At 43.3% G+C, this 25,537-nt stretch overlaps 2 protein-coding genes across 3 annotated transcripts; both read left to right on the top strand.

The window, feature by feature from the left end:
* The first annotated feature begins 12,404 nt into the window (after positions 1-12,404).
* On the top strand, positions 12,405-18,704 carry susd3 (sushi domain containing 3). Its single transcript, XM_030424347.1, has 5 exons — positions 12,405-12,882; positions 14,932-15,126; positions 15,950-16,097; positions 17,683-17,850; positions 17,939-18,704. The coding sequence occupies exons 1-5, from the start codon at positions 12,798-12,800 to the stop codon at positions 18,264-18,266; spliced, it is 924 nt and encodes a 307-aa protein (XP_030280207.1). The 5' UTR covers positions 12,405-12,797; the 3' UTR covers positions 18,267-18,704.
* Positions 18,705-18,953: 249 nt separating this feature from the next.
* Positions 18,954-25,534, top strand: LOC115585733 (caspase recruitment domain-containing protein 19-like). 2 transcript variants are annotated; one of them, XM_030424348.1, is made up of 6 exons: positions 18,954-19,686; positions 21,521-21,666; positions 21,792-21,948; positions 22,341-22,409; positions 24,227-24,292; positions 24,493-25,534. In XM_030424348.1, the coding sequence occupies exons 1-6, from the start codon at positions 19,680-19,682 to the stop codon at positions 24,591-24,593; spliced, it is 546 nt and encodes a 181-aa protein (XP_030280208.1). In that variant the 5' UTR covers positions 18,954-19,679; the 3' UTR covers positions 24,594-25,534. The 2 variants fall into 2 exon arrangements, with proteins under 2 accessions (XP_030280208.1, XP_030280209.1); XM_030424349.1 differs by having other exon boundaries at positions 18,954-19,701.
* Positions 25,535-25,537: the final 3 nt, after the last annotated feature.

The following is a 25,537-nucleotide window of genomic DNA, read 5'->3' as shown; positions in this document are numbered from 1 at the left end:
GTTTCTGGTTTCCAGTCAGGATGCTTTTTTTTTATTGCTCCTCTGTAAAAGTTGGAATTTAGCCTTCCGGAGTTACAGATGAGTGCATGCTGCTTGTGACCGCGCGGGATGTAAACAGTAGCATCCTACTCGACTGAGCTACAAGACTTTGCTGCTGTTCCGTAACTTACGCCCCAAAACAATATAGATGGATAGCCTACATTGTGCTTCAGGTAAGAGAAAAAAAAGCTGTATAATTTTGGGGTGAACTATTTCTTTAGAATGCAACAAAAGAAATATGCACATTTGCAAAACAAGACTAACAGTCCAGAGCTCCTCTTTCAACAGTTTCTGAGTGCGACACCACTGTCGGGGAACTACAAATCCCAGGTCTGTATCAGTTTGTCAGATGTAATGTAGGCGCCGACTACAGACGAAACGAAACGAAAACTTGTATCTTGAAGTAAACATGTATGTAACGCTGTGATCCGACCCTCTCACTGAAGTGACAGAAAGAAGAGATGGGGGGAGGAGTGGCTGAGACAGAGACACCATTCCCCCTGTTCCAAGACGAAGACGAAGGCAAAATGTAAAATAACTTCAAATAAAACAAAGTATTGGACAAATTGAAATGTTGACCTGATGACTGTGTTTGTTGAAAAAGTTAGGGAATCACCACATTAATCACAGTTCATCCTCAGGGGGACATGAATGCCAGTGCCAAGTTTCACAGTAATCTATCTTGGAGATTTAAAGATATTTCACGGGATAACTGAAAACGTTGTCCTGCTGGTGGTGCCAGATCATCCTCTGGGGATCATGAGGCCCGTTCTTGTGGTATGTCTGGTTGGACAAAAAGTGGACCGAAAAACAACAGACAGACGTTTTACCGCTAGTGTGGAAAATGAAAAATAATATCTTCAGTTTAGATTTCAGGCTCCCTCTTAACTTTTTGTACACATGCTGTGTTTCCTGTCAGCTGTGATTCAGTTGCTTTGGCTCGGCGCATTTTCTTGCTGGCGTGCGGGTGTTTTGATATGGATTCAAGCTGCTGAGCACAGATCTATAGCAACTGTGGGAACAAAGGCCTTCATCGACACGAAGTCAAGTACACCGCGTCTTTTTTTCAAAAGACACTCCGCCTGCTGGGCAGCAGTATAGCCAGCTGTCACCATGAGAACAGCACTGAGCGCGCTGCATTGGGGGTGACTTAAGACATCCTTCTCAAAAAAGTAACACCGGCAGCGCACATCTCATTGCTCATTAGAGGATTTCAGAGAGCCACAGCTGTATGGTTAAAATCTCCAGCTTGCGTGCGTCCCACGGTGAGCTGTTTGAATATCAAGAAATGTTTGGCGTGCCAGACTTTTGCTTTTTTTGCTGTGCGTTTTCGTGTACAGCTCACGGGGCTGTGCAGCGGTTGGATTGTTCACACCTCAACTTGTGCAAGTCGTGACTCATTTATTTGTGAAGTTCTCAAAAGAGAGAGAAATGAAACTACGAGAGGGGAAAGAGAAAGACAATAGAAAATATGAATCACCTAAAGGGTTGGGTACTTAAGCTCATGCTGATTTCAGCTCTCAGATATGTATGTATATATAAAATGGGTGTACTTCTCTACATCTTGATTTAATTCAGCTCCATCCTCCCTCCCTTCCTGTTTTTTTGTCTCAGCTTTGCGGTCTTGTTCTTGCAGTTTCTGTGGGCGTATACCTATCGATGCACATTTGTTACAAAAAGGAGATAGGACAGATATTGATAACTGGCATGAACCATAACTTCTTTATTTAGCGAGTCAACGCTAAGGATGAAAAAATGATGGATTGGAGGGCCGGTGTCTCTGCGGGGCTGCGAGCTAGTGGTGCAGAGATAGAGAGCAAACTGCTGACTGCCTCCTTCTGTCATGGTTTTACATGCTGTACATCTCGAAACAGAGTGGGGCAGGGCGGGTACTGTGTCTGCTGCAGGACGGAGGCCACGCTGAGATAAGCCTCTCATCATCTCTCCTGAGCCCTCTCCTTGAAAACTCAAGTCTCTGTGTTGTTGTTTTTCTTTCCAACTAATCTTTGACTTTTTTTTCCTCCCCCCCCTTTGAAAATACATCTGAGCAGCTCCTCTCCCCACAATAGAATAGGAAGTTTAGTCTGTTGAAAAAACCTTTTCGTGACAGGAAGTTTGTCTTCTCGCTAATTGTTCATGAGTGCGGTTTCCTCATTGGTTAAAGACTCACACCTCACTTTCTTGTTTTGCGCGTTTGCCAGTAACAGCTGCACTTCAGCGAGGTCGCGGTGGAACTGTCCGCTCAGTGGCCTCGAGGCCTCCTTTAACGGCTCCATTCATCAGGGATGCAAACATCTCTGAATGAGCACAAAAGGCAGGGTTCGGTTGAACTGAGCCAGGGATGTCGTAGTACAGTTGTAGCCAAGCCAAGCAGAACGCTGCGAATGATGATGTTTTCTTCGGGGGTTTCGGGTTTTGGCCACGTTTGCGTGTGGCTCACTCCCTCTCCCACAGCAGCTGAGGGAGAATGGTTTTAATGGGAAAGCTGTCATATGCCACCAGAGCTGTAAGCCTCTTACCAGCTGTTCACGCGTGTGTTTGTGCATGTGCATGTGTGTGTGTGCATGTGTGTGTGTGTTTGCGTTTGTGTGGCCCAGAAACATTTGCATTTGCGCATTCCCAAATCTCTGAGTACACACCACTGCCTGACCTACCTATTTGGGGAAAGAATAAATTACCACCTGCGTTTACACACTCAGTACCTCCAGTTTCTCTCCTCTCGCCTCTGTTAAGCTCTCTTAGGGGGCACGCGAGCAGCATCTTTAGATAATCTGTTGGTCCAACAGATTGGTCCACAGCAACATACCATGACTGATAGATCACCTTCAGGTCAAACTTACCAACACCATTAGTGTGGATCAAAACAACCCATTTTTCTTATCCTTCCAACAATTTGATTAAATATTTATCTTTCTGTTTGGGTTTCTTTTCCACTTTCCACTTGTTTTTCATTCACCCTATATTAGATAAAGGGTCGTGCTTAAAGTACATTCAGGATGTGTTGCCTCATGCTGTACTTCGCCTTCACATCTGCAGCAACGCCCACGGCTCAATGCAAATGATGAAACCTTCATTTTTTTCACTGTGCAGTAAAGACAGTAGACACTTCTCCATTCCAGTAAAGGAAGTGGTTGCAACTGCTTCCTGCCTTTTTCTGCACACGAGATAAAGACTTGTTGCAATACACGTTTACACAAGTTGGACGTTTTTTTTTCCTTCCCCAACAAATTATATTCTGGAAGTGAGATCAGACGGAAGAGAAATTCCAAATCATTGTTCTTGTTCGAATCAGTCACACCCCGACCTCCGCCCAAATCTCTGGGGAAATGTCCAACATTCGACCACAGAATGTGGAAGGTAGATGATTCAGGTTTACTCCATGATGACGAACTGTTGCGACGGTGACGGTGTCACGTCTTTGCCTCGCTCACAGCCTGAGTGGAGGTGGAATACAGAAGCTACCTCATTCAGATTCACGGCCACCGGAGAGGGTTGGTCATTCTATCATTATGCAATAATTAGAAATCGTTAAGCTGGATTTGATGATGATGATTAGAGGTCTATTTAAGTGAGTGGCGAAAATTGCGTCAGAAGAGATATATTATCTGTGATGCGCTCGCTCGATCCTCCCTGGCTTCGCCTCTCCCCAAATCCTCCTAGTTACACATTTTCCTCAAGACAAAACAGCGTTATTTTATATCATAGTGGAGTGTTTGTCGATTCATTCCTGAATAAACCCAATATCTCCTTTATTCCCCAGAGCTTTACATCTGTTTTTATTCTGACGGATATATAAACGCATGTGCTTCCACTCAATGGAATTACACTGCAGCCGACGAAACGAGCACATCTACTGACAATAACACCATCCATAACCGAACACTGTCCACTCTGGGCCATTGAACACAACACCAGACCTGAATACTTTAATATAAAGATCATTTATCATCTCATCAGCTTGTACGGTGCACCGAAGAGCACTTTATAACACTGCCCGCCACTTGTAGTTTGATTTTACTGTGTATTTACCACTATTTTTTGTAAGTATTGGGTACCTACGTGGTGTCTCAGAGGAAACGAGAAGTAAATCATACTCTTTTTTTTTTTTTTCTATAACACTGGAAAGCTACCGGGTGTTTTAGAGGAAATGAGAAATCAACTATTTCGAAAATATTTTGCAGGTACTGGGCACCTACTAGAGGTGGACTCTGATGCAACATCCTCTCACAGGACAATATCTGATTGGTAACACACCTCACAATGAATAGCCTGTAAAAATTAAATAACAAGAATAGCACTTGAGTAAATCGTACTTTGGTTAATTCCACTACTGTTTGTTCTAAAATTTGATACTAATGTTTAATTTCTAGAGCCAAACTGTGTCATCCTGTGGTACCATAACCTTATTATGTAAAAACATACCCCACATTACATTGTACTTTCATGTGTTCAGGTTGGATTTTAAAGTATCTGCTGTTCTCCCTTTGTTACCCTGTACTTGAATAGTACTTTGGGTGTCGCTGTCATAAAACTGTCAATCCACAGTATGTAGCAGTCCAGTAAGTAAGTTCTCTCAACGTAACCCACTACTTGATAAATACTTAGAGTACTGCTTGTCTCTAAAATTTCCAAGTGTTACTCCCTCATCCCCAGTACCTGAAATGATGCACCAGCGCAGTGTATGTAGGCTACTTAATCATGCGATGACGTCCCCTCGGTAAGCATGTGACAAACAACATGGTAAATACGGGGCTGTATTATAAACTGCTACCGAACAACGAAATCTTGTGGAGCAACATGGCAGCATCAGAAGCTCGCTGAGAGAAACAAAGGGGTGATTTTGAATCACAGCACTGATGACAGAATGAGTCATTTGGCGGTGGCATTTGAACAAAAAGTCAAGTGAGACGCAGCTAAATAAAACACAAACATGACGCCGTTAAATAAGACAGACGATGTTTATTGTAGAGCTGCAACAAGCCGCCATGTGTCTCTGTTGTTTCTGACCCAGAAACAATGTTAAAAGTTCAGTTTGGAAATCTCTGTGAACATCGTGTTCTGTAAGACAATCTCTGCTGAGGCTGTGTTCTTCAGACGTCCTCAATAATAAAGGCACAGCTGTCCTCTGAATGGGAGGAAGACGAACGTCAAGAGAAGATAAGAAGTTTGTGAACTTCACAGTGGAGCCGCCCGACCGTGAAAAGCAGATTTCTGTTTTGAGTGACTCGTCTTTTCTTTCCTGTCGTGTCACTCATTTGTAAAAAAAAAAATAAAAATGAACACTTAACCTTGAGAGATGTCCATTTTCCACAATCTCGCTCTCCTCCCACCTTCTGCTTTCAGGTCGACCTTATCACTTAGCTTCCTCTCCTGTTTTCTTCCAGAACGTCCCTCCGTGCCGCCCTCCACACTCTCTCATCTTTGATTTGTTATCTTCTGCACTGCCGGGGTTAGTGGCCCCGCTGTTAGCTCTCCGTCGATACCTCAGTGGGAATCGTCCCCTGTTGAACCGGTCGTATTAACACTGCTCGGCGCACATAGACGTCTGAGCATTTTAAGAAACCTGCAGGATAGCTTTCTTCTTTCTTCTTCTTCTTTCATCTTTCTCCCTCTTTGCTCATGTATCTTGTTTTTCCGTTCCCCTCCCTTTCTGTTGAATGGATGTAGGCCTCGGTGTGAGGAAAGGTGGTAGGTTGCATTCATCTGGAAGTATTGCAGCAGTGTCATTCAACAGCTGACTGGTCACTCTTAACTTCCTATGATGGGCTGTCCACACTGAAAGAGCTCAAGGTATACTGGATTAAAAAATGGCATGCATAATGGCCCCTGGCTTTAATGGCTGCATCTTGTTCACTTTTGTGACCCCCTGACATTTTCTCTTGCCCCATCATCACGCTGACATTAGCAATACTGAGTAAAATGCCTCCCTAACTGTTGCATAACCAAGAAATGATGTACAAATATTCATCTTCCGGTCAAGATGAATTGTAATAACTCTGATGATCCCTTCTTAGTCTAACCCCTCATATGGCGCCTCGACCAGGTCAAAATGTGAAACTTCCAAACATAATAAAAGAAGCCACATTATTCAGAATGACTGCAGAATCATTTCTATTGATTATAAATACTCTTGTAAGTTTGACCGTGGGTTTATCTGCCAGGATACTTTACCGCATATTAGCCCGCAAGATAGCGAGCAACAACCTGCACCGAAGTGTGAGTGTGTCTGACTTTGTGTTTAGCTTTGTGTCTGACCAAAGTAGAGTAGAACTCCCCTGCTGGAAAAACTAGCATAGACCAAAATCAGCACCAAAACATAACCAGTGACCAGTCACCAGCAAGGCCAGCATATGTTGTGTTTTGGTGCTGGTTTTGGTGCTGGTCTATGCTGGTTTTTCTAGCAGGGTCACCTGATACTTTCACTTCTCTCAGTTATCCTGCTGTCTTTTCTTTTCCCCATCTCTTCTCTGTATGTCCATAAAATAAAGTGCATTTCCCCTCCATCCAGCAGACAAATAAGAGAGTATTACAGTACGTCACAGAGGATTTCAGCTCCTCCGCGACTTGTTGATGCAGACATGTTGCTCAAATTTTTTATCACAAAACTTTCAAAGACAACCTCTGTGCCCTCTGCCATTGGCTTCCTTTTTCAGCCTCTGAGGTTGTTTCTGATCAAATACCTGCAAAGCTAGCGACCCACCCATCAGCCTGAAGCGATGTTTTGTGCGACCGTTAGCAAGTAGCTACAGATAGCATGCCAGCTTACTCAACTAAAACGGTGAACATGTTAAATAAATTAGCCTACAACCTACGAATTAGCGTGTCAACATTGTCACTGTTGGCACAACTGCACGCTGATATTAGCATTTAGCTCACGTCACTACAACCTGTATCTGTACCAGTAAATACAGATTCAGTTTAACGACTGTTTCACTTTCTCAAAAGGTTTTTTTTTTTCTTTTAGTGTTAGATTTAATGCGTTAAATATTATACACTTGTATGATGAAAACCAATCGGCAGCTGGATGGGAAATCACACATCGCATAAGCTTATGGATATCAAGGTAAAGGTCGACTTCAATCTACCTTTTCCGACAAAACAGTGTGTCTACCTGACTCATTTTCGTCCTCTCATCCTCTGCAGTGTCTTTTGAAATGCCGTGCATCTGCAGCCCATGCCTTGCAAGCTGTGTACTGCAGAGGAAGCTCCGTGGCAAAGAAATGCTTGATCAACTCAATTTCCTCCTCAAGTCTCATTCTTCTTACCTGCCACCTGTTTTCTATCTCCTCTTTCATTTTCTTTCTTTCTTTCTTTCTTTTCTCGCTCTCTCGCTGCAAGCGTATGGAGGTTCAGATTTATGGAGCGGCCCAGTCGCTGGTGGCCCGAACAAGTGATTTGTTCAGAGATTACAGGCACAGGAGACAGAAAAAAGGGAGCGTTAATGGCGTTATGAACAGATCACCAGGTGTGAGACGGGGAGAGAGAGAGAGAGAGAGAGAGAGAGAGGGAGAAAAGAGAATGTGGGTGCTTGGAAATGGTCTCTGCTTGACGAGGGCTGTCAGCCATATGCCTCCCTCAGCAGCACAGAGACAGATCAACCTCACTGAGACTCTGAAGTCAATTTGAAAGAGTTTCATGTTTCAGTTGCGTTACGGTGACTCACACTTGCTCATTGTGGACTTTTATTTGCAATCAGCAATCACTCAAACACGCTCCTCGTCCCCATTCAAAGTAAGAGGCCCTTTGAATTAAATAATTGCCTCGTGGCTGGGTAGTCAAGCAAATAACATGAACATCTCTCCGGGTGTTTGTTTTTAATCACTCTAAGAACTAACCAAGGACGCTGCGGAGAGGGCACCTTCAGCCTCCTCCACCCAGACCTCCTGCCATATGTGGCCTGAATTGAGCAGCGGCACTGACGCAGGGCCGCTGGCAGTGGGAGACGGTGCCCCTCCTGCTCTGCTTAATTACCTCAGTGATGGAGTGGTTACCCTCCCCCCTCCAGCAGAGCCACCGTGCCACACTGTGTCAGGGGCAGCGCGGACACACGGAGCTGGCCAGTCTCACCTGCCTCACCTTCCTCTGTCTCTTTTGTCACATCATTAATAATAAAACAGAGCACCAGCGAGCGGAGAGTAATTTCCCTTTTTTCGTCAAAGGGAATAGTTCAGTGTCTCTTTCTGCTTTTCTCCCATCTTCTTTGCCTTTTTTTATGTGTTATTGTTGGGTGGTGGCAGTAAGCAAAACACTCAAAATCAGCTTTATTCCCTTTAAATTCAGCAGAAGAGGCATTATTGACTGTCCCAGCATTCATTAGCAAGCCTCCTAGTTTATTGGATTGCTCAAAGCACGGAGCACACACAAGCCTGGGCAGAGAATAGAGTGGAAGGCACTGAGAGTCCAAACTGTACCCGCGGACTCAACGCCAGGCCACATTTACTGTTGCTGTAGCAACTGTCTCCAAATTAGAAAAGAAAAAGTCAAACACTATGAGCAGAATCTTTCTCAAAACGTCCTCATTCACTCCGTCTCTACCTTCATCCTGCCGGTCTTACCTCCACAGGTAATTCAACATGTTATCAAACACTTAAGTCATAGAATCAAAAGTGGTTTAACCTTATTACTAAAAGTTAATAAAGGAAGAGGTGCAAATTCTGAGATGGGGCTTGCTTTTAAGTACCTCGTCATTAAAATTCAATACATGCCTCATAAAAGCAAAGCGACATTGCCGGATGACCTCCAGCCTCTCTCCCGGAGCTGCACAGATTTAGACATTTTTTGGGAGACTTGTTTTACGCCTCCTGACTAATGAAGAGTTCAGTGGAAGAAAAAAATGAGATCCTTTGCTTAAAGCTCTTGCAAGGAACTTTCTTTTTTTTTGTTGTTTGTTGATTTCGACAAAAGACGACGAGGGCGAGACAAAAAGCGTCGCGCCATTTCCTCATTCCTCCCTTCATCATCAGCACTCTGCCGTGAAGAGCAGTTTTTTTGATTCTTATGCCTGACAGGCATCAAGAACAACCATAATAATTACACAGAAGTAGCCAACCTTCTCGCTGTTGGGTCTTGCTTGCTTGCTCAGAGGGATCGGTGTTAAAATGAGACCCGCAGTCATCGCTATCTCTCAGGATGGTTTTCACTGGAAAGGAAGGGTATAAAATTGTAATGTGAAAAGTAGCTAAAGCTGTCAGAGAGATCTAATCGAGTAAAGAAAGAATACAGTATTAGCCTCTGGGAGTAATCATATGAGGTTGCATAATATGCAAATACTCAAATAAAAAAATAATGAACCTCAAATTTCTGTACTTAAAAGATGAGTTCACCCCAAAAATTTTAATTCAGTCATTATCTATTCACCCCCATGCTGATGGAAGGTCGGACCAAGTTTCAAAGTCCATAGAAACTTTCTGGAGCTTCACAGCAAGACAGAGTTGACAGCATTCTCCTAAACAACTGAAGTAGATGGAGACTTGTTTTAAATATGAATAAAATAACCCCCAAAATAACATAAAATGGCTTTATACAGCTTTTCCAGGTTAATCCAGATGTCTGGAAGTCCCAGGTTCCCAAATTGATTTGAAAAGACACAATTAACACCCTCAACACGCGCTTCCACTCGTGCACCCGCTTCAGATGTAGGTGCTCGCTAACACTTTTAGCTCTGCAGCTAAAGTGAAGATTTCAGCTTCAGAAAAATGTGTAAATTACATTTTTTCAAGTCGGTTTTGGATCTCGGGGGAGTTTTTTTACACTGTGAGATTGCGCCAGGCGAGCGACATGGAGCCATTTCAGCCCGCGTCCTGACGAAAAAAAGCGCCACGCCGCAACATGAAGTGCACAGCAAACAGCACATCTCAGGACACTTACGAACACGACTCTTGAGAATTTGCATAGTCCTTAAGTCTCGAGTGTGAGCCCCTTTTTAATCAGCCATGCTAATATATTCATGAATGATGAGGCATGCAGCTGTCTGAACAGAGGCTCCCAGTGTGTCTCAGATTGGCGTGAGGGGGTTTGCTCAGGTGAACAGGGCTGCGCCTTCGGAGACACTTATCACCCACAGCAGAAACAGTCTCATGCATGCCCAGAATCCTCAATGACATCACACCGACGTCTGCGAATGAGTATGAAACAAAAAGGGAAAGTGCTGCTTTCAGATGGGGAATGAAAAGCGGAAAAAAAACAGTAACCTTCATTCTAAAACATGAGGAGTTTGTATGTTTTTATTGTGTCCTTTTGATGTGTGTGTACATATTCTCCACGGTAGAGCACTGAGGAGTCATCGGGTATTTTAGATTTTTTGCTTGTGTTCATTTGTAGCCGCATGCACATCATCATCATTACATTTCCACGTAGCAACCGACCATGGTTACTCCTCTCGTAACGAAGACCCAGTCTGAGCTGTTTACTTATGTCTCACGGCACGAATGCATTGGCATCAGCTGACTGAACTCTGTTGAAATGACTGATGGCGTTCAGGTCAGCATTTAGCACTTCGACCACAAGCCTAACCGACCTGTGACACAGTTAGGCGCGGGGGAGGGAAGTGAAAGCGCTCTGTCTGAGACACACAGGTATAGTCACACGAAAAGAGCAACAATGTGGTTTCAAACAGACACCAACATGCAGACAGTGTCGAGTCAAAGGTACTGGGTGCGCAGGTCCCTTCACTATAAAACGCGTTGCGTAACCGCGCTGAAAGCTCTCTCCCTCTCACATCTTTTGTAAGACCCTTCTCCATTACATTATCCGCTCTGCGTTCAGCATGACTTTTGTTGCGACTTGCTATTCAACTGAATTCCCTGCATGTCGAGCACCATTTCGTGAATGTGAAGTCCCCCGTGATGGTCCTCTGCAGCCAAAATTCTCATTATGAACCACCTCTTTTCTTTCTGATTTAAAAAAAAAAAACACCTCTTAATGGGTAAGTTCCAAAAGTGGAAATTCAGTCATTATCCGCTCGCCCTCTTTGCTGCTGGGAAAGCAGGCGATGTTTTGTAGTCCACGAAACCTTTTGGGCGCTTCACAGCGAAACGGTGTTGCAAGCGTTCGCCTGAACAGTTGAAGTAGATGAAGTAGACAAACCAGATAGACAAACATGAAATGGTTCCACACAACTCGCACAGAGTAATCCAAGTCTCCAGAAACCTCAAGATCCTAATTTACATCCTCAGTCAAGCGGTCAAGTTTGTGCACCCACTTCAGGCCGAGTGCGCGTGAACACTTTTAGCTCATCAGCTAATGTGAAGATGTTGGCTCTCTAATTTGAGATCTCAGTCCTCCCGGAGACTTTGATTAAGCTAGACAAGCTGCATGGAGCCATATCATGATTCAACTTTGTTGTTTTTATAGTCAGCGTAAACCCTGAGATCCAAAATTGACTTATACAAATGTTATTTTCACCTTTTTCTAAAGTTGAAATCTTCACTTCGTGTCTGAAGCTGCTTGTCTGAAGTGGGTGCACGAGCTCAACCGCATGTCGAGGGTGTTAAGTGTGTCTTCTCAAATCAATTTGGGATCTCGGGGCTTTCCAGGGACCTGGATTAACCCGGACAAGTTGTATGGAGCCCTTTAATGATATCTTTTCTGTTTTTTTTAACACTTGTCGCCATTTACGTCAGTTGTTTGTAAGAATGCTGCAACCCTATGAAACCTCACCCACCTTCCAACCTGCATGAGTGAGCAGATAATGTCTGAATTTTCATTTTTGGCTGAACTTCCTCTTTAAGTACAAATGTTAGGTGCTTAGACTTGTTGAATGTTTACATTTTTTATCCAGAGACAGTTCTTGCATGTATTAGGGGAGACTGGGGTAAGTTGAGCCCCATGCATGGTGTAAGTTGTGCCACAAGACATTTTTGGACATGCTATATTGTCGAAACAGTTATGTTTACACTCATTCTGTTTGTTTGAAGGGATGCACAACATCCTGAAATATATGCAGATATATTAGTTAGCGGCAAAACTATGATTGCCTTGATGTAGTGATCCTAAATATGAAAAATGGCTCATCTTACCCCCGTCTCCCCTACCCTGCTAAATGTGTCTTACAGCTGTGGTTACTTTCTGGTGAACATGATGTACCCTTCCTTTCCAGTGAAAGCCACGTTTATCTGAGTTGGTGAATCTGAATCATTCTGTAAACTGATGGATCAAGTGTTCCTTCACGGGTAGAGTAACTTCCCCCACTTCTTGAGCAAATAAACATAAGGTTGAGTAGTGAGAAGATAATGACTGAATTTTCATTTATTAATTTTTTGGGTGAACTTATGCTTTAAGCTGCTGGCCTGTAGAGGTGTGTTGTGATGTTACTGTAAGCTGCACGTCACTGATTGAGTGTGTTTCGCACATTTTCAGCCCCCCGTCTGAAACACACCACATCCTCACCGGCTCAAGCAGAACGACGGTGCGACATCCTGCCGGCAAAGAGCTCTTCACTGCTGATGTAGTTTCTCGTCCAGCCCACAACGCGCAGCTCTTACATACGTACCTTGACCTGACCTGGTAATAATCCAGAAAGTCATCCTCGCCTCGGTCGACAAACCCCGCGCATTAGAAGAAGTGAGTGCTGCGTGGAGGGGAGCGTTGTGGGAGCGCTCTGTGAGGGCTGTTCACAAGGAGGGAGAGACGACCGAGGCGCGCGCGCTACGGAGTCCTGAGTTGTTTACCCTGTACCGGGGCACGGAGGAGCACCGTTGCGCAGTCTTTTACGCACAACCAAGGAGCGGACCGGAGCGGGCGTCCGTCTGTCAGCCACCATGTCATCGGCAACAGCTTCGATTGCAGATGTGTCCAGGACTGATTTTGCAAACACAGATGACGGCCGTGACCGGAATAAATCAGGTGAGACGGAGGGAAACCGCGAGCCAAACGGTGTCCAATTCACACTCGAGTTGAGCCTGTAGGATATGTGTGGGACGGAGGTTCGTTCATGGCACTTGGCACTCATTACACGTCTGTTATTAACTTAAAGGCTTGTATTTTAGAATTTCACAATCGTATTTAAACACTAACCCCCACACAAAAAGCTCACTGCAACATTTCTAGAGATTATTTGATGATAAGCCTGTGTCCGTCTCCGCTCCGCTGGTGCGACATCCCTTTGGGGACTTGTGTTACTGCCAGTGATAGCAGTTTCCTAAAATAAAAACAAAAAATGCTCAATGATGCATTTACAGATGACTTTTATTGATGGGTGTGTGATCATTTTGGATAAATATAAGTTGCATGAATAAATACACTTCACCTCGTACAGCGAGTGTCGTGTGGGGTTGTTGAACTCCGTGCACACCTCTCATCCTGATCAAAAAAAAAAAATAATAATTTAAAAAAGGAAATCTGAAACAATGAAGAGGAAGTGAAGAGGGGAGGCAACGCCTGTCATTTTAACATCAGAAACTCTCTCGAGGCCATGCACAGCTGGGCGTCTCACACGCAGCTCACGCACGTTATGTAAAAGTGATGCTGTCTACTTATCGGCAATGAAGTGCGTCCTTGTGGTGTTACATAAAGGCGAACATGGTGAGCTGATGCTCATAGACCTGAGGGAAGTGTTCATCCCAGTCAAGTTTGACCTTTCTTTCTTTCTTTCTTTCTTTCTTTTTCTGTTTATGAAACCATCAACTTTTTATTTCATTTGACGCCCCTTGTGGTGACCAAAGTTCACCAAATGGTCACACATTCTTGATCATTTTCTTTTAAATTAGACATTTTATGCTAATGAAACGCTCTGTTTTAGCTCCTGTCTCTTTAAGGCTCCGCCTCCTGAATACCCTGTCTCCTCTGATTGGTCAGCTCACACAAGCCTGACCCAGCACCGCCAACATCAGCAGAGCAGCTGTACTAAAACAAGTCCTGCTGTCAAACTAGCAGCTAGGCATGAATTATGCAATTATGATGATGTCACCAAGTCACAGAATAACAGGCGGGATTCCTGGCGAGGCGTTTGAGGAGCGGTGTTTTCTGTGGGAAAGGGGAGCCTTTTTTAGATGTTTCACACTTTCCAGATATTTTCCATGCACGAGAACCTAAAAAACTCTGGCGCAAAGAGCAAACATGAATAAGCATAATATGTCTCCTTTGATGGTTACAAAGATAAATATTACAAAATCTATTAAATGTCACATCCTGTTGTGTTTTTCAAGTGAAAAACAGAAGTAAGCTCCCCTCAGTAAACAAGTTGTTTTTGACTTTTCCTCTCCTGGGCCTGATCTGATTCTCCTTCCCAGTTCTGTTGGAAGTCACTGCGGCGATGTCATTGTGTTTATTTGCATTCCAACAGCTTGTGTCATGATGAAGTGATACCCTTATGTTTTAGGTTCATTGTGCCAGACTGCTGGCGTACCGAGATGACACAGCGAGGAGCCTCCCCTCCTGTAAAACGCTGTGCAGTGCAGTGCTGTATGATAAGCGGTTGTTTAGCATGGCTCCAGATGGCCTGTGTGTTTCCACCATCCTCTCAGGCTATTTGTTTAATGATTTATCACATTTCCTGTTTCGATACTGTTAAAATTCGATGCAGCGCAGCACCGGGCTGTTTCGGCGAGGGCGGGGGGGTGTTAGTGTTTTGTCACGCAGTGTTGTGCAGCCCTACAGGGGTTCAGTGCTGATAGCTGTGGAATGACTGTCCCATTCCACAATGAATCTCATCTGCAGTGCTCCACTCTTCTCTCCTTTGTTGTTCACACTGCTCTCCCTAAATTGTTGTTGTGCTACTTTTAGAATCAGAGATGTCTGATATCCCTGAGAAAAAAGAAATGTCTTCTGAAGACGCATGAATTATAGTTGAGTTCAAACTTCGGGTGAACTTCTGGTGATCTATGCACATCTAAGATCTGCATCATAATTCGATGGCTACAAGTGTTTTTTTGACACACAAGCTCTTTCTTTTAGGTCAGGCCCAGGCTCAGTGCACACCCCAGCCCCTGCCGGCCCTGGGTACCCAGAGGATCATCCAGGGCAACGGTACCAATGTGGGCACAGTAATTTCCCTGCAGTGCCCGGCCAAACACAAACTAATCGGCAGTCAGCTGATGTGCATCATGGACACCAACAGCACCCACTGGGTTGGGGGGCCCTACTGTAAACGTAAGTACAACTTAAACTAAGACGCGATAGTTTTAATATCGAAAGAATGGCCTTCAGTGCAGAAGTTGCCTGCTCTTCATGAATCTAATTATTCCTACACTGAAATGCATTTTGTGTGCAGATTAAATGTTTTCAATACTATACTGGGAGAATTGCAGCGACGGCAAAACTCCCCCCCCCCCGAATTGTCTGTCAGCTCATTATTCTGAAGAGATGGAATATATATTAAACATTATGTGATGGGCATTGTGGCTATGGACAATCTTACATGAAGGTGATTAAGGTATTAGTTGACTTGTGCTAATTAATGCCCTAAATTATGTAAGGGTACGTTCTGGAGAAAATAATATGTTACCCGGGGATGAATGAAGCTCATTTAAGAGGAATATTAATGCAGGTGGAGAGGAATAATTCTAGCAGGTGCACAGTTAGTCATTATTTTTGTGAGTGAATGGAAAAAGTGAGAGCGCAATCTTAATAATGTTCCAGGGTCAATCATCACGGTAGAGAAGAAGCAGTCTGATGTGAAACTGAAAAGAAAATGAAATGATTTTTGGTTTTGTCATCCGTTCCGTGATGAACTTTGCTGCACTTTCTTTGCCATCTCCTTTTGATTAAATGATAATGACAGATTAGTTGTATAGCAGTCGACGTGCCAGGCTTCATCTGCATGGCGTTTGGTGTGGTGTTCTGGTCCGATCAGGAACTGTTATTTATGAATTCTGCAGCGTGATGAGTGGAGGTGTGTAATACGGGGAGTGCATGACGTGGATGTGAAGTCGATGAATCACTCAATAGTTTTTTTTTCCCCCTGGCACTCCAGCTATGTCTTCCTTCGAGGACTATGGGTTCCGCGTGGCTGTGCTGGCATCCATTGTCAGCTCGGCCATCATCTTCATCATGTCCGTGGCCTTCATCACCTGCTGTTTGCTCGACTGCATCAAAGAGGACAAGAGGAAACAGGAGGAGAGGTGAGTGAAAGGGAAAACATCCTGCTGAAGGTGTTTAGAACGAAGAGCCACGTGCGTGTCCTTTAAGTATTTTAACTCCAGCATTATTTACATCCATCTTTACTAGCTCGTACTCTGCTTCATGGCTGCCTTTGCTGGCATATTTCTGCACATCTTGGTATGTTTCTGCCACTTATAGATCGAAGTCTTGGTCAAAAACCCCACAGAGAACCTTTAAGTAAAAGTATACAAAGTATTTTCAGCAAAATGTACTTGAAAGCCACATTTCCACCCAAAGTAAACCAAATGTTCCATCCCAAGCCCTACCTGTCAAGGAACCAAAAAAGGTTCCTCCAGCCAATTGCTGAATGCCTTTCCATTACAGTCTACAGATTTGTGAAAGATAAGGCAAATTAGTCTGCTGATGCACGAAACAAAAAGACATCTGTTTTAGAAAACAGATTTTTGACGTTGTCATGGCTGACAGACGTCGATCCATCTGCTGTGTGCTTCCCTCTCTACCTCCATGTCGATGTGTCGAAGCACAATAAACAAAACACGAACTGTTCTTCAGCTGCAGATTTCTTTTTTTTTTTGAAGGGTGGCTGAAATAAAATGCCACAGTCGGGGACTTGTGAGAGGGTCGCTCGTCGATTGGTAGAGAAATTATACAAAGATGAAAGGGCAGGAAAATGTTCTCTGTGACTGACATATATTACCTTACATTATTAGATTGTTAATAATGATGCATCATGTATAAGTGGCATTTGGAGGGGAGTTGGAGCTGTTCTTTTTTTTTTTTTAAAGTAAGCTAGTTTATTCCTGTGGTACCCAGTTTCGGGTCCCTCCAAAGTGTAGCAAGTTTAATCTGTGTGGTCAAGAGATGAATAATGGGCTACAAAAGTAGAAAATAAATAAGTTTTGTGGCACATATTTCTTTGCTTTAGTGTGAAATAACAACACATGGAGTGAAGTCCAAGTATAAAGTAACAAGAAATGGAAATACTCAAGACAAGTACCTCAACATTGTAATTAAGTGCAGTGCTTAGGTAAATGTATTTAGTTACTTTCATCATTGGAAGATAAAGGAAAGAGGGAAAACAAAGAAGAGACGCATTAGATGGTTCCCTGTGATGAATTTACAACCTGAAAAACCAACCCAATCGGCAAAATAAGTGTCGGAGACCTATGTTTCTGCGAAACCAAGGATATGTTGATACTTAGCTTTTATACATGTTACAAGTTTACATTGCTTTAGGTAAAATTTTAAATGGTATCTTGCAATAACTGTGTGCTTCTGCTCTGGTTGGGTCAAGGCACAAATACCACTTGGTCTGGGTTAGGAAAAAATCACGTCTCGGCTTAAAATACCTGTTTTGCTCGCCACAAACACAACTTGAAGTATTCTTGAGGTCTCCATACAAAAACAACCATGTCATGCTACAAATGTTGAACACAGTCTTGAACTGAGGTCACTGGCTTTAAATCCTTGCAGCCTGTAACTGTCCTGTCATAAAAAGAGAGAGAGTGTCAATTTGACATGTACATCTTGGCGACTGGGCTGGAAATTCTGACACTCAGGTTAAAATGTATTCTTTTTAATCAGGGATGCAGAAGTGTGGCAGTGGGAGGAGCAGGCCCAGCATCGGGAGGACAGCAGGTCCCGGTACAGCCATAACTGCAGGAACAACAACAACAACAACACCCAGGAGAAGGTGCTTTCACTGTGGGACACTGGAAACCCAGCTATGTGTGAGAACATGCGAGCCTGCAGGTGAGATGCGTGCTGAAAAACTCCAAAGGGAGAAAATAAACTTCCCTAAACCAGCTGAAACATTAAAGAAGCTTCCTGTCTTTTCCAGGTGTCATCAGCAGTACACCTATGGCGCTGGCCACACATACAGCCCAACTCCTCCGCTTTCCGCTCTCCCCGGCAATGAATACGACCGGCCTCTCTTACCGCGATACACAGAGTCATCGCAGATCTCTGGTCCGCCACCCCAGTACTTCGGACCTCCCCAGTCCTCCAGTCAACCTACGAGCCCAGGCATGGTGCAGATCTCGGCCGCGGGGCCTGGTTTGGTGTGGCAGTACGGAGGACAGCAGAACGGCTTGTCAAACGCAGATGAGTCTAACTCGAGGAACATAAACCCTGCCAAAGAATTTTCCATACGGATTATATCAGTGTGAATCAAGAGCTCTTCTGCTGACCAAGTGTATGTCAGTGTCACCTGTATCAATGAGGACTATGGGAAATATTAACTGAACATTCCTGATCATGTTGAAATGTTTATGTCTGCAGTTCTACACAGTGTGATGGCTCTACTGTATAGGCATGCTGATCTGACAGACTCATGTGCCTTTTGTAAACTGTAATGGCACACCGCCCTCTGTCTGAAAAGAGAAGCTACTGCACTTCCAGGACGCCGGCCTTGTTGGACAACTCCCTGTAATTGAGCTTTCCAGGAACAAGCTTGACTGTTATGCTGAGGTTAAAGTTAACGATCGAGGTTTACTTTGTAGGCAGCTGAGGAAGTTGGACTAGAGCAGCTGGGAAACCGCTGGTCAGTATGTAAATACAATTTTTAAAGAATGTAAATAAATTAAACACTTCTGGTAACGATGGAAGGGGTGTGATGGTGTACGTTTCTCTCTCGGGCAGATGTTTACAAGCCGACATGATTGTGCAGCAGTGCAGATTTTAAAGGAGACCTATCATGCTTTTCTTTTCTTTTCTTTTTTCTTTTTTCTTTTCCTCCTTTGAAAGTTTAAAAGTACAAAATCTGCATCGACAGAAGCTCCTCTCTCCCACAGAGAACACTGCTGCTGAAACGCCTCCTCAGCAGTCCTGCCATGGCTTCATTTATTATTAATATATATATTTGTTCATATAATTGTGTGTCTTCATGCTAATTTCGCAAGTAAGGATCGAGTTAGCACAGCCGCTCCATTGTTGTTGTAAGCAGTGCTGGGTCAGGCTTGTGCAAGTTGACCAATTAGAGGTGACTGGGTACTTGGGGGGGGCTTAAAGAGACAGGAGCTAAAACAGAGACTTTCAGACGAGGCATGGGGAAAGTGAGGTGTTTTTGAGCACTAAAGCATGTAAACCTATTTGAGTGGTAACCCAAAATAAAATGATGAAAATGAGCATTATATGTCTCCTTTAAGTGCATGTTTAACACACAAAGTGACACAGTAAAGAATGTATCACTGACCAAAAAAAGAGGCAATTCGTCAGTATTATTATTATTATTATTATTATTATTATTATTATTATTATTATTGCCTGGTTTATTTGACCCAGTGCAGTCATTATAAATGGAGGAAGGGACTGATATAAAGTGATAGAAGACACCTCTGTGGCTCAGTGTGTGCAGCAGATATCTTAATCAGATCCCGGTAATCAGCTCAGTCTACCGCACTGATAATGATCATGTGGCCCCGAGGTCAGACACGTGGCCCCCGGGCAGGCGCAGGGCGGCGCAGCGTGCTGATGTAACGGGACAGCAGGGACCGTCACACCAGGGGAGAACAGGAAGTTTCACTGGAGAGGCTGTCGGTCGGAGCGAGGCAAAGACCCACGCTCCGTGTGTGTTTGTCAGTATGACAGGTTTGTGACTGAAGGGTAAGATGTTTTGATGATTTACAGTAATCCCCTGCGCAGCGACTTGAAGGATACACAGGCTGGATGACCGCCTCAAGTGAAGTGTGTGTGTGTGTGTGCCACTTGTGCCACTTGTTGCATAGAATCAGTTTGAAGTGTGGTCGTTGTCATTAGTTTTAATTCATCTATCATTCTTATGTGAACATGTATGTGGGTGTTACTTAACATGACGTAATGCAGCCTGAATGTTCCGAGACTATAAATAAAACATGAGCAGGTTTTTGCATTCTGTTCAATAAATTCTGACTATGGAGCAATCCAAACCTTTATTAAAAAATAAGAGTGATGGTTTGGTCTAAGGTCTTGGTCTTGGTCTTGGTTTAATCTAAAAAACTAAATGGCATAAGTCTAACACTGTAATGTGGCAGTTTTATTTAATTTAATCTGCCTTAATTCCTATTATACCATATTCTGCGTTCACTTGTTTGATAGTGCACAATGTAGTTTTGGAAAAAAGATACTAAGGTAATAATACGAATTGAAAAATATGAATTTATCTCCATGATTGAATAAACAATCTGTTCTCAGAGAAGAATAAGATCCCCACAGCCATGTTTGAAGCTAGAATTCTTTATTCAGTGGAAATCATTTTTCACTCTTCTAATTAATTTTTTTTTCTCCCAAAACTGCATAAGGCACCAATTTTAGAGATGTTAGCAGTCAGATCGAATAAAGAAAAACTAAACAAGCATGCTGCTGAAAAACTGTGCAGATGTTGAGAGAAAAACTGGAGGATAAAATGTAATACGGGACAAATGTTTAGTATCACCAATAACTGAGAGAACATTTTTTTAAGAAATCCTAATGACTAGACCACGATATCCTTTGGCTGATAGTGGCCTCTCACAGACATATTGGTATGTGCGTATATGTTGACCGATACGCGGCGGCGTAAAACTAACAACTCGTAGACACATTTGTTTTAGAGAAAATCATGCAGAAAAGGATATCCTGCCTCCATTACGTACAGTACGTATCTGTGTTTATGTAAATACTCTGTGTACACAAGAATGTATCAACCCCAGAAATCCAACATCGGTCGGGCTACACTAGTGACTGATGTCATACACATAACTGCACAGGCAAAATTAAACAACAGTCAAGGGTTAGCCACCACCAAGACTTCCTAACGGACACTTCCTCCGCTTCTATACTGCGCACCACATTTTTTGTTACAAGGCCCCTCGTTTTCTCTCTTCTCACGCCGTCTTCTGCCATCAAAGTGAGCAAGGGGAGGAACAAGTGAGTTGGCAGGAAATTTGCACATTTGGCGGTGCCATGTAGGAATTAAAACACAATCGGGGACTGTATCTTTTTAAAAACCTCAGCTGAAAAATGAGCATCACGTTGATCCAACAACTTTGACAAGCAGCAAAAACACTCCACGGCAACCAATGTGTTCTGTTATCTATGAACACCCTGACTCAGACATGTTATTCACACATTACAGTCAAATGATTTTTGTTTATTTTCATGAATTGAATAAAGTGTTGCCAGAGAGCAAGTGTATTTACCTTTCTTAACAAGCAAATTAACCTCTCAGTCATTTATTCTCAGAGCAGGACTGCTGTCAAGACCAGCTTACTAAGAAACTACTTAAGACTAGACATTAATCTGCACGCCTTCGATTCGAGCCTTGTAGCTCTGTGCCCTTTACTGCTCGGGGTCACGACCTCTCTCTCACCTGACGTCCACACTACAGCATGAAAATAAGCGTAGGGTAGGGTTCATTTTATTCAACATGTGTTTAACATTTCATCTCTCACTCGTCTTTGACTAGACATTGACGATCACCATCAGCAGCTCCAGAGGGACGCTAACTTCCTGTGCTCAGACCAGAGGATGGACACTGAGCTGGTCGACACGCTGGTGCTGCAGCTCAACAGGATCTACCCCCAGATACTCAGCGACAAGGAAGCCCACAGGGTCACTACAGATAACATACAACCAAAAAAACATCCTGTTTTCAGTCACTTGAGCGTGCTAATCTGAATTTGAACCCTGGCTGCCAGTTTTTACAGTGATTCAACTCAGCGTGTGTCTCCCTGCAGTTCAGGAACCTGAGCGTGCCGACCAAGGTGCGGTTAGCTGAGCTGCTGAAGCACCTGCATGGGAAGGGAGAGGAGGCATGTCACGAATTCTACAGAGGCCTTCACATCCATGCTGAGGACGTTTACTCCAGTCTGCCCACCAGGATCATAAAGAGAGGTGAGAGGTTTCAGTGGAGGAAGATTTCCAAGTATTTGCGCTGCAGATGGCTGAGAACGCTCTCTTCTTAAAGATGTGGCCCCTACAGACTCACATCTGAATATTTTTATACGTAACTTAGTGCAGAAATCTATCCATAAGTGCAATCCGTATTTTTTTCTTTCATGCAATACATTGTAAATGAGACTGTGATCTCACTAGCAACTTCCCCAGTGTCCTGAAACGGTGGATCCCCTGCTGTGTAGTTGCCTTAGGTAAGCTCATCCTATTTAAGACACAGAGAGAGAAGCCTGGGCTGCAGTTAAAGTCCTGGATCTGACATTACACAGGCTGTTATTTAAAGTGTCGGCTCTACCCATTTAACCAGTAACCATTTTTACCCTCTGTTCTAGAGACGGAAGATTCAAAATGGACATACAATGTGGAAATCTGCCCAGAGCGATATGTGCTTAATGAGAGAGGTAAATCTAATTAACATCTCACACTACTGTCCCGTGCTTCCTGTTTTTGATTTATATTTTTAAATCAAATTCCAAAGAGACATCTGCTAGCTCAGTGCTGGTGTAACCAAGAAACACATCAGCGATTTGCGTACATTTTTGCCAAATTTATACTGTCCTTGTATGCTTACTGTTAAATCACACATCTTGTTAGTTAATTTATACCCAGTCACTCACCTTGATAGAAACATTTTGGATTAAATGTGACTTTACATGGAATATTTTACATGTCACAGCCAGAATATTTTTTTGTGTGCAAGGTTTTTTTTTTTCTATTTTTGAAAAATCACCTTGGAGGGATTTTAAGTTTAATTGAGTGAGAGGTCAGTCAGTTTATATCATCCTCGCGTAGAGATGCCAGCGTGAGCAGGATCTGATAGGAAAGCATTTCCTCTTTGGTGCATCACTCTCTGACATCTTGGATTTGATTATTGTCTACCAAAACAATCTTGTTTTAATCCAAGAAACTTGAGCAGGGAATCACAGAGTAACTCACAACACAACACGATACGATTCACAATATGCTGCCCACAATGACGATAGTATCGCGATACAGTGAAGTACAGGAATTTGGTATTTATTCCCTGAATTGCATTTTTTACCACAGAATTTGACATTAACCAAGATAAAAAAATGTATTAAAGGGCATAGAGTCTTAAAACGTTGTGCCTCTGTATCACACACAGTTACTACTACAACTCATCCATGTCCTTCTGTGCAGCCATTTTAATGTCAACTAGCCATAAACTGGCCAAAGGCAGAGCTGACAGAAAGCAGAACAGTTCTGGAGTTGATATGATTAAAGGAAGGAAACATCTATGGCCACTAAATTATTTTCAATCTGTGTATTTTAAGAGAAACCAAGAGAAAGTGATATGATATATACCCGAACGTCCCTGCATTAATATGTGACAATATGCTTAATTTGGAATTTCGTTCTTAAGTTTTATTGAATAATGGAATTTTGTGTTTGTATGAGGTGAAATCAGCTTTAATAGTGAGGGAAAGTAATTCATAACAGGGACAGTAGATGCATATCTAATCCATAGATCTAGTCTGTTACTGTTTAAGTATTTTGCTTTATGTTCTTCTTCTGTTTTTTTTTTCAAATCACGGACGAGCTGTTTAAAGACGGCGTCTCACAGTAATGTAATGTTATAATGATTTGTGGTTTGATTCTATAATATGGTGGTCTTACAGTTTGTCTGTGGTTGTCAGGGTGCCTCTGTCCCCCCCCCCACTGATCCTCCGATAAGCCCCCTTAAGCCCAACCGAGCTTTGTTCTTCAGCACATGTAGCTGTCTGCTGAACCTTTTAACCCCTGGCATCAGAATGTGGGCCCCACTGTTCTGCACTGCTTCACCATTCATCATCCCATCGCATCCAGAGCTTTGGCTTTGTGGGTCAGTTAAGCTCACGTGTAAAAAACCCCCACCCCCCAACCTCGTCCCAAACAGTTTCCACTGGCCTGCATTCCTTTGAACAGTCAGGGGGCGCATCCACTGGGTCAAAGGTGTGTCAGGCAGCAGGGAAATGGGTCATCGCTGACTTCAAATCACGAGTCATACGAAGAAAGGATGGCGTGTTCAGACGGAGAAAAACAAGACGAGCGTCTTTTCACAGTGCAATTTTACACTCTTGCCACATACACTGGTCTTCATTCTAGTTTGTCTTTGTTATTTTTCAGTTAATTTGATTGATTACTCATGCACATTTAGTACGCCCACCTGCTGGTTCATCATTGGTCTATTTTATCTCTCTTCTCTCTGTTTCTGCAGGACCAATGTTCTTCCTGAGCTGTTTCAGTTTCCTAGCTTGCATTGCAATGCTCTACTATTACAGAGGTGAGTCATACAGAACGATGGAGAGCTCTTCAGACCTATTCGTTCACAGAGATCTGAAAATTACTTTTGAATATCAGTGCACAAAAGCATCCAAAGCCTCTCTTTTCATATTCAAAAACTCGCTTTCCACGCTGTTTGTGTTTATCCGATCCTCTCCCGACCATTTTTCCTGAAATTTTTGTTGCCACTTCTGCCCACAGAGGATGAGACGTTGAGATGCACCGGTCCGTTTCTTCACTGCTCTGCGGCAAGACTTAGTAAAGATGTTCTAATTTCCTATGCTGAGGTTGGAAAACAGTAAGAGTGGGGCTGGTAAGGTGAAGAACAAGCCCCTGCGAGACAGACAAGCCATGACATTTGCCACGCTGCTGTGCCATACTCACATTCTACTTGAGAGCTAGAGACTTTTTTTCTAAAATGTAAGCACAAACTGACTTCCTGTATGTAATGATCCAACATAATTCTTGTATGTATGAGTCTGACATGGATTCATTGTGCGTGCTGAACCAGAGACCTGTAGAGAGTACAGACAGAGTCACAACAATGGAAGTACAAAATGCTCATCGTCACGAGATTGACTGAGACTTCTGATAGCTCCAGGGAGTTCTAAGTGGGCAATTTATGAAGACACAGAAGTACAGTGCTTGGCAGTCTGTAGTTACAACACGATTGACTGAGCGATTTGTTTAACGTGCTGGGCTGCTAGTATTTGCAGCTGACTTTTGTGAAGTGTTGTGAGGCTCAACAATCCACCATTGCTTTAAAAAAAAAGGTTAGTTGGACTAAATGGAAAAGACGTGACTCTCTCTACTCACAGGAAGTTGGGGGAACTGTCAATCAAGTGCAGTTTGTACACACCCACTCTATCCTGAGATGAGGTGTAATCGGGCAACTGAAGTGAAAGCACCTGTGTTGGTGTGCAGGGACATGGGCTGCGGTCCACTTTCAAAAACCCTGCAACCTAAATCTTTTCCTGTATGCTTTCCCCTTGACCTTGACGAAAAACATCAGGAGGTCAAGACAACTGCAACCGACTGCACTTAAACCAGGACTGCAAGGAGAGGAAATCAGATGAGGGGTAGGCGGATTTGCTATTTGGTAAGAATTCTTCGAGTGGTGTTCCATTGGGAGTTCCGAGTTGGAGACTAAAGACTATCCGACTGCAGCCCCGTTCACTTAAATTTGACTTTTTGAGTAACGATGTTCAACTTCTGCTCAAATAAAGCACAAAACCTTTTGGCATCG

This window comes from Sparus aurata, chromosome 7 (assembly GCF_900880675.1).
Source record: "Sparus aurata chromosome 7, fSpaAur1.1, whole genome shotgun sequence".
Taxonomy (NCBI): Eukaryota; Metazoa; Chordata; class Actinopteri; order Spariformes; family Sparidae; genus Sparus; species Sparus aurata.
The sequence above is the reverse complement of the archived record's forward strand: the minus strand, read 5'-3'. Positions and strand labels throughout refer to the sequence as shown.

What these genes read in the sequence shown, in the direction of transcription:
- susd3 (XM_030424347.1), top strand. Translation starts at nt 12,798, where the DNA reads ATGTCATCGGCAACAGCTTCGATTGCAGATGTGTCCAGGACTGATTTT. An exon ending in TGGGGGGCCCTACTGTAAAC is followed by an intron (nt 15,127 to 15,949) that starts GTAAGTACAACT and finishes CTGGCACTCCAG; the next exon opens with CTATGTCTTCCTTCGAGGAC. An exon ending in AAGAGGAAACAGGAGGAGAG is followed by an intron (nt 16,098 to 17,682) that starts GTGAGTGAAAGG and finishes CTTTTTAATCAG; the next exon opens with GGATGCAGAAGTGTGGCAGT.
- LOC115585733 (XM_030424348.1), top strand. An exon ending in GCGACAAGGAAGCCCACAGG is followed by an intron (nt 21,667 to 21,791) that starts GTCACTACAGAT and finishes GTCTCCCTGCAG; the next exon opens with TTCAGGAACCTGAGCGTGCC. An exon ending in AATGCTCTACTATTACAGAG is followed by an intron (nt 24,293 to 24,492) that starts GTGAGTCATACA and finishes TTCTGCCCACAG; the next exon opens with AGGATGAGACGTTGAGATGC.